This window comes from Humulus lupulus, chromosome X, assembly GCF_963169125.1.
Source record: "Humulus lupulus chromosome X, drHumLupu1.1, whole genome shotgun sequence".
Classification (NCBI taxonomy): Eukaryota; Viridiplantae; Streptophyta; class Magnoliopsida; order Rosales; family Cannabaceae; genus Humulus; species Humulus lupulus.
In genome coordinates, this window is record NC_084802.1 from 103,256,405 (window position 1) to 103,264,686 (window position 8,282).

Here is an 8,282-nt window from a genome sequence, read left to right on the forward strand (position 1 = left end):
CAAAGAAGCTCAGGAAACTTACTTGGATAGAAGATAAAACTGAAATCACAGGCGTTGATGCGTGGGCTGGACGGATGCACCTCAGATCGTCAAGTTTTTTTTGGGTTCTTCATGCTTTGTTCTTCAGCGTTCTTGAGGAAAAGAAGAAGAGTAAAAAGTAAAAAGTGAAAAAGATGGATTATTTATATTGATCAAGGCACAGATAAAAAGGTAATGATGGGGGATGAGTTTTCGAAACGTGGGGAAATGTGTTAGCCGTCAAAATGCTTTTTGGGAAACTGCAACGACATGATTGGTTACCTTTTTCGAAAAGGCACTGACAGCTCTGACAGGTCACACGGAGGGGCAGTCGATTAAGTTTACTTTATGCTGGTCGCAGTAAAATAAACTTGGGGGCAAATGTTTACCCAAAAATGGACTACCTGATGATGTGGCAGGATTGGTCTTCATGTGGGATGCACGTGGCAGTTTTAAGTGAGTATAATCTGCTCGACCCTCGACTAGAAGATCATTGGTTTATCAGGAAGCATAATTATGGACGACCAGCCTGGTCGCATATATTCATTTATTTCCTTCAGATATGCAATCTTGTAAGGACGTATTAATTATAATTTATGTTATTATCTAGATACACCCATATTAAATGTAATTAAGGCCCATTGGCCCATGTAAAACTCCTTGAGCCTATAAATAAGAATGAAAGGGCTCAAGAGAGGGGACTATTGCTTTTTGAACTTTTGAGCTTCGGAATTCTAAGAGAGAAAAAGAGTGTTGTTATCCAACACAATTGTATTTGTCTAAGATCTGGTGAAACTCGTGAACCCTAGTTTATTGATCACTGTTCTTGGAATTCTACATCAATAAGAACACCAAGTGGACGTAGGTCATTACCATTTGATTGGGGTTGAACCACTATAAATTGTTTGTATCATTTATCTTTTCGTCTTGATTTCATCTCATTTTCATCTTATTTTCTATTGTTTTATCTGACTCCGTGTCATTGACCAATTCGAGGGTCAACAGTTATTACCAATCTCTGGGGCCAAACCACTATAAAATATTTGTGTCATTTTAGTTCTTGCATTCAGTTTATTAATTCTTATTGTTTTTAGTGACTCCGTTTCGTTGAGAAAATCGATGGTCAACACATTTGATTTGTTCTATCTTTTTCTAGCCTTTCTCTATCTACAAACTCAACACTCAATACCCTAAAACTAGGTGTATAGAAGAAAGAGGTGTGATGTGAGTGTTTAGGTGGGAAATTGATGAAAGAAATTCAGAGATGAGCACATGCTGCAATCGACCAAGCTAGAGAAAAGGAAGAGGATTTTGAGAGAAAATGAATTCTTGAGAGAGAAACTCATGTGAAAAATGAAGTCTTGGTTGACTTTTTACAATTTACACCAACTCTAAAAACATGTAAAGTGACCATAACACCCTTCCCTAGCTACTGCCCCTTTTAACCCTACTTACCCTTTTATTAACTCCAAATTAATCTTATTTAAGTTGATCAAACTTAGACTAATGGTAATTATCCCAAAAAGTTACTATTGTAGTAATTTTTTCTTACTTTTCCCTAATTAAAAATTTAACCTAGAGTAATTAAATTAAATAGACCTTGCTATTTAATTTAAGTGGTCAAACTCTAATATTTATTATTCAAAATAATTTAATTAGCCAAAATCCCATTTTTGGCTAAAATGTGCATTTTTTACAAAAATGCATTCTCTATAGAATTTTTTCTTACAAACTAAAACTTTTTGACTTCAATATAAATTTTCAATAAATTTTATGCCCATATTATTTTTTCATAATTATTCAACATAATTTTATCTGAGTATTTATCCAGTTGGGGTTTTCATGTCGGTTTGAAACCAAAATTTCTAATTTGGCTACAATCATACATCACACTTAATGACTATCATGAACAACATGATATTGGCTTCTCAAACCTATATTATTAATCAAAATAATATCTATATAAGTTTTCACCGTTCCTAGCCGGTTACTAATAGGTGCCCGAAACGTGAGGCGTTACAACTGAAATGTTGAAGGATGGCTATGGAGTTCTGCCTGTCTTAATGAGACAACCATATGAGTTAGAGCCTTGGGAGTTCCTTATAAATTTTTGTCTGAAGCTAATGCGACCCTGATGGGAAATAATATTGGAGTGTGCTTGAATATTATTTGGGTGAGAAATAATGGTATTATTCTCAACGATTACTTGAGGTTATGTGTTCTGCTAAGTTTGAAAAAACCAAACACAACTTGCTTGTCCTTGTCACCGGATGGAGGTGAAATAAAGTGTGGTGTCATTTAAAGTACGAAAGGTTCCCTTTAGTCTATTATAAATGTAGCATTATGGGTCATTGGGAGAATGGATGTTCCGCAAGGAAGAGGCAGATGTTATGGCAGATGACCATATCATCTCCTTATTTGGGTCATTGCTAAGGCTTGGTGATCAAGTGGAAAGTTTCTTATCAGTTGTGGAGATGGAGGACATCCATGATCAGATTCAAATGGAGCTCCAAAGGCGACCAGTATTTCATCATGACGACACTGGAGTTGAACAGGCGCTGCTTGGGACTCCATTACACATTGAAATAGAGGGGGGCCTTGGATAGGGGAGTGAATGGAAAAGTTTCCTCGACAATTTGAATTTGACGGAGAGGCGGGGTGTGGTCACCTCAGATTCAAGTACGAATGTGGGTGTGATATCTATGCATGGTACGGAGAAGAATCTGGTGACATGAAATGGTATGTTGCATAAATTCGTATAGGACGCAGATGGTAGGAGCATGTCACATGGCATGAATACCAATACACATGTGAGTGTTACCTGTAAATGAGGATAAAATGAAACATTTGGCACATGTTTTTCAAGCTACGTTCAAAGGTAATACAGTGCACAAAGAATAGCAACAAAGAAGAATAAGTAATAGACAATTAAACAAACCCAAAAGTAATCAAAAGTAAAGCACAAAAGAAAGAACACCAAGAATACTTGGTTCAAATACAATCAGTTTGGTTGATCCTACATCCAAGGCTAGGCAGCAATGCCTAAGTCAAATCAACTATATCTAAAACTAGATTACACCCTCCAAGCTCACAAGATTACAACAACACTCATTCAACTTCTCTTGAAACACTCTCTCACTTGAGTATTACAACACAATTTTTGCTCTCAGCCAAAACTCTCAGAAATTGAATACTCTTAGGTTGATTAGGCCTAAAATTATATATAGGGTCGAGATACAAGAACTAAAAAGACAAATAGAAACTAACTGTAACTAACAACAATTAGTTAATCTGTTACAACTTACTAGTGTCCATGCAGATGCAATTAGAGAAAATGTAGATGCAACTGAAAACACAGCAAATTACTCTGAGCTGTCATTTTACTATTTTGATTTGTTGAGGAAAGAAGTCACAATTTTCACAGGCTTGAGAACAATGTCAAGAGAAATTATGCCTACGGGTATCCAAACAAAGACTATATTCATGAAATCATATGAATAGACTAATCATTGTGGAGTGGGTTTGAAACATGAGAAGATCTCGTCTTCACCATAGTATAGTTCAAAGTTCCTTGACTGTGTTGTTCAAAACAAAGAAACTTCTCCCTCAAAGAAAGTTAGAGCTGCGGATGAGAGTGTAGTTGAACAGTCTAAGGTAGCTCAAGAGGATAGTGATGGAAAAGAGACTCCGGAGGACCTTCACATGGAGCGTGGTAATTCGTTTTCTAATAATCATGTGCATTTGGATTTGAGGATGGGAAATTCTTTGTCCTTGGAGGGAGTAACCAGCGATCAGGGACATGATTTTCATGTGGTCGGGGTGGCGGGCCTTATCATGCCCCCACCCTCATCATGGAACTGTCGGGGCCTTCGCCAAGCCCGGTCAGTTTCGTTGTTAAGGGCGATCCTTAGGATGGAGAATCCTGAGGTGGTGTTTTTGATAGAAACAAAATTAGAATTGACAGATGCTAATAATCTATGGAGAAGTCTGGGTTTTGCCAATAGAATTGTGGTACCTTCTCTTGCCTTGTCTTGAGGGTTTTGTTTGATGTGGAGAAATGGAATTGATCTCTGTAAAAACTGGAGAGAATGGAATTTAGTATTTACTTTGATTTTTTAAGTAATTTAGGTCTTCCAGAATGGAGATGTTTCTTTGTTTATGGCCCCCCAACTTTTGAGATGCACACAAGTTGTTGGGAGGGCCTCGCAGCTGAAGTGGGTGCACATACAGGCTGTTGGGTTTGTATGGGTGACTTGAATTGCATTCCTTCATAGGAAGAAAAGGAAGGTGAGCGCCCCTTTTCAATGGCTGAAGGTCAACCTTTTAATGAATTTCTCTTCAACATAGGGGGGATAGACTTGGACGGTGCTGGTTGCCTGTACATTTGGTCTAATGGGAAGGAGTTGCATGAAAAATTGGATCGAGTGGCGTGTAGTAATTCTTGGCTAGAGAGTTTCCTAAAGCGGGGGTTCAGAATCTACCAATGGATCAGAACATGGTCTGATTCTCTTTGACCTATTCATGAAAATGGAGGCAATTCGGTTTCTTGAGGCTTGGAGCAATGACCCCCCTTGCTCTGAGGTGATTAAGCGGGCTTGAGATATCTCAGTAAACAGAATTTAGAGCTTTCGAATCTGTGCAAAGCTGATGAATACCAGGAAAGCTTTGACAGTGTAGAATAAAGAGGTCTTCAGTGTGTGCCAAGAAAAGATTAAAATGCTTACTAAACTGCTAATTGAGGCCCAGCATAGACCTTCTTCCTCTTCAAATAGAGAAGTTGAGAATTTTATTACAAAGGAAATTAAACTGGCTTGGGATAGGCAAGAATCGTTTAGGAAGCAGAAGTCTCATGAATTGTGGTTGGCGAAGGGACATCATAATTCTCGATTCTTTCATGTGTCTACCTTGGTGAGACGGAAGAGGAACCATATTTGGGGGCTTTTGGATGGTGCAGATAATTGGGTTTCAGGTCATTATGAAGTTGGAATCCACCCACGTGAAAATTCGAAGAAGTTTTCTATGAGAGCTCATTTCAAAGTGACCTTCTTTTGGACTCCCTCATCGATTCTTGTATTTCTCTCAAGGAAAATGCTTTCATGATTAGTATGCCACTGGAGAAAGAAATCAAAGTTGTGTTGTGGGATATGCACCCTCTGAAAGCTCTGAGACCTGATGGTATACCGAGACACTTTTTAAAGAAGTATTAGAACATTGTCGGCCAAGATGTGGTGGGAGCAGTGCAATTATTTTTCACTCTGGTCGTTTTGCGAAGGAATTGAATCGATCTTTTACTGTCTTGATTCCTAAGAAACAAGATTCCAAGACCTTTGATAATTTCCGTCCCATTAGTCTTTGCAACACCACTTACAAGATTATTTCAAAGATCTTTGCTTCTCGGTTGCGCACGGTTCTTCACAAACTGATTTCTCCTCACCAATTTGCTTTTGTTACAGGTAGAAGGATTGCGGAGAGTTCGGTTCTTGCTCAGGAAAATCTTTCATGCAATGAAAAGAAAATCTGGTAGAACGGGTTTCATTGGTTTAAAAGTTGATATGTCTAAGGTGTATGATCGACCTGACAGGGTGCTTGAATTGGTTGGGTTCTCTTGCCATTTTTGTAAGCTGATTTCTTGGTGTGTTTCTTCGGTTTCATTTACTATTTTAATGAATGGCAGTCCCTTTCCGAGCTTCACCTCGTAAAGAGTGTTGGGCCAGGGCGATCCCATTTTCTTTGTAACTGCTCATCCTGGGGAGTGAAGTTCCTTCTAGACTTCTAGTACGAGAGGAAAATGAAAGGAATATTACAGAGTTTATGGTTGCAAGAAACAACCCGGAAATCTATCAGTTGATCTATGTTGATGATCTTATGAGGTTTTTCAAGGAAACTCAATCTAAGAATAATAATTTTCTCAATTGCTTTAATACTCACTGTAGATGGTCAGGCCAACAAGTGAATTATCTTAAATCTAGTATTTGGGTTCAAATAAGAACTCTTGGAGATATCTGGGTTTAGAGCTATGTTTGGAAGGGTGGAGATGCAAACTTCTCTCGCAAGCAGGTCAGACCACTTTGATTAAGTCAGTGGTGCAACGTCCTATGTGATGTCTACCTTTGTGGTACCAAAGTTTATTTGTCAGGAAATTGACCGTTGATTTGAAGATTTTGGTGGACCAGAGGATTAGAGAAGAGGTAATATTTGGCTTTAACGAGCTGGGATGACTTGTGTACCCAAAAATCTTGTGTGGGTTGGGCTTTAGAAAGTTTGAGGACCTTAATATGGCGTTTGTGGCTAAATCAGGGTTGACATTAGCTCATGATCCATAATCTCTTTGGACTAGAAGTTTTCATGATAAGTATCTTTGTCACTCTTCCTATTGGAATGCGAAGTTGGGACTAACGCTTCTGCACTGGCTCGTGGTATTTGGTCCTCAAAAACTTTCCTTCGGGTGGAAGCTTTGTGTCTAGTTGGAACTGGGAGCACCTTGAAACTTGGATCTGATCCCTAATTTGAATGGTGTTCAGTTCTGGAGCCTCCTTCAATTCTATAGAGAACATGGAGTCTATGGCTATTAGTGCATTGTTATGTTCTGATTGCAGAGAGTGGAACACAGATATGGTGGGACATGTGTGTAATCTTATTATAGCAGCCAAGGTCTTAACCATGGACATTCTCGCAAGCCCTCACGATGACCATATTATATGGAAAAATAATCCTAAAGGTGTTTTCTCAGTGAAAGAAGCTTTCAATAACATTATTAAGCATTGCGTCCCTCCCCGAGAAAACTTGTGTAAATCTATTTGGAATCTGAAGATTCATGAAAGGCTGAAATTTTTCCTTTGGAAGTCAGAAAAAAATCTTCTCCCTATTAGATCTCGGTCAACTATGGTGCTTCATATGGATAGTCGCTGCTGTGGTTTATGTACTAGGAGTGAGGACCACCTTATGGACACTTCTCTCTACTACCCTTTTGCTTCTAGGGTGTGGTTTGTTTCTAACTTTGTGATTCACAGTGATTCTATCTGTTTTCATGATGGTGAAGAATTTGTCAATTGGATTGTGAGGGAGGCCCTTTTGGCTCCTCTTCTTCTTAGCAAGGGACGGACTTTATCTTGTTTTATGCCTTATTATGTAATCAGATTTGGAAAACATGTAATGAAGTATTTAATTGTGGGGCTATTACTGATGTCTTTGCGCTTCTGAAAACAGATGTTGACCTTCAGTTGGAGCATGGGAATTTGGAGAGTGAATCTCTTCCGGTTAGTGAAGTTTCTTTTTTTTTTCTTTTTTTTTTTCAGGTTGACTCTACCTTCAATCAACTTGGTACTGATGTGCTTGTCTTTGTGGATGTGTCGTTTGCTCCAGGGAGGATCAAAGGAGCTTGGTTTGCTTACGACTCGGTTGGGAATGTGTTCTTGATGCAGGCGGTGTCTATGACGACCTCCTCCCCCTTGAAGCTGAATTTAAAGCCTTTGTTGGTGATATGTAGGTGTGTCAAGCTAAAGGGCTAATATTACTTTTTTCCTGAATTGCCAAGAGACTGTCACTTCTCTGAAGACCATGATTAGTCCACATTGGCGACTCTCGTGTTTGTTCTTTCACTATTGTTCGCTTATTTCTTGTTGTTCTTTTTCTATTATTTGGATCTCTCATAACCTCAATATTGAGGCTGATGAACTTGTCAATTGGGCTTTCAAAACTAAGAAGGAGGTTTGCTTTTAGTTTTGGGAGGTCAGGCTCGTTCTGTGACCACTTTTATTCAGCAAAATAAATATACATTTTCCTATTTTGTAAGATTGAATAATCGTCATTAAAAAGGTTAATAAATGTATATTGAATTTCGCATTCTGCTGGTCGACCTCTTTCCTGGTTGAGTATCCTCTTTATTTAGATGTATTCTTCGAGGGATAATCACCTCACTTACTCAAGATTAACACTTTCTGGTGAGCTTGAACGTGAATTCTTTTATATGCTTGGACACCTTCCTGATACCCACAAAAGTGTATCTCAAGCACTATCCACTCTCGTGATATCACCCACTCCTCTGCTTCGATCTGGGTTTCAATTCTTGCTAGGATTATTCACATGGACGTTGTTTTCTTCCTAGCAATTTAATTATTTGTACAAGTAACACCTTGGTGATTCAGTCACACTTACAAACGACTTCTCAGAAACTACCAGCACAATGGCGATTGAATCACACTTACAAGCATTATGTACATCATGGTAATTCAATCACACTTATAGAGGCAATTGAATCGTACTTA

The 8,282-nt window shown here is 38.5% G+C and overlaps 1 protein-coding gene across 1 annotated transcript; it reads left to right on the forward strand.

The window, feature by feature from the left end:
- The first annotated feature begins 3,430 nt into the window (after positions 1 to 3,430).
- LOC133804024 (uncharacterized) lies at positions 3,431 to 7,863 on the forward strand. The gene is made up of 3 exons (XM_062242167.1): positions 3,431 to 6,996; positions 7,225 to 7,274; positions 7,381 to 7,863. The coding sequence occupies exons 1-3, from the start codon at positions 6,529 to 6,531 to the stop codon at positions 7,502 to 7,504; spliced, it is 642 nt and encodes a 213-aa protein (XP_062098151.1). The 5' UTR covers positions 3,431 to 6,528; the 3' UTR covers positions 7,505 to 7,863.
- The last annotated feature ends 419 nt before the right edge of the window (positions 7,864 to 8,282 follow it).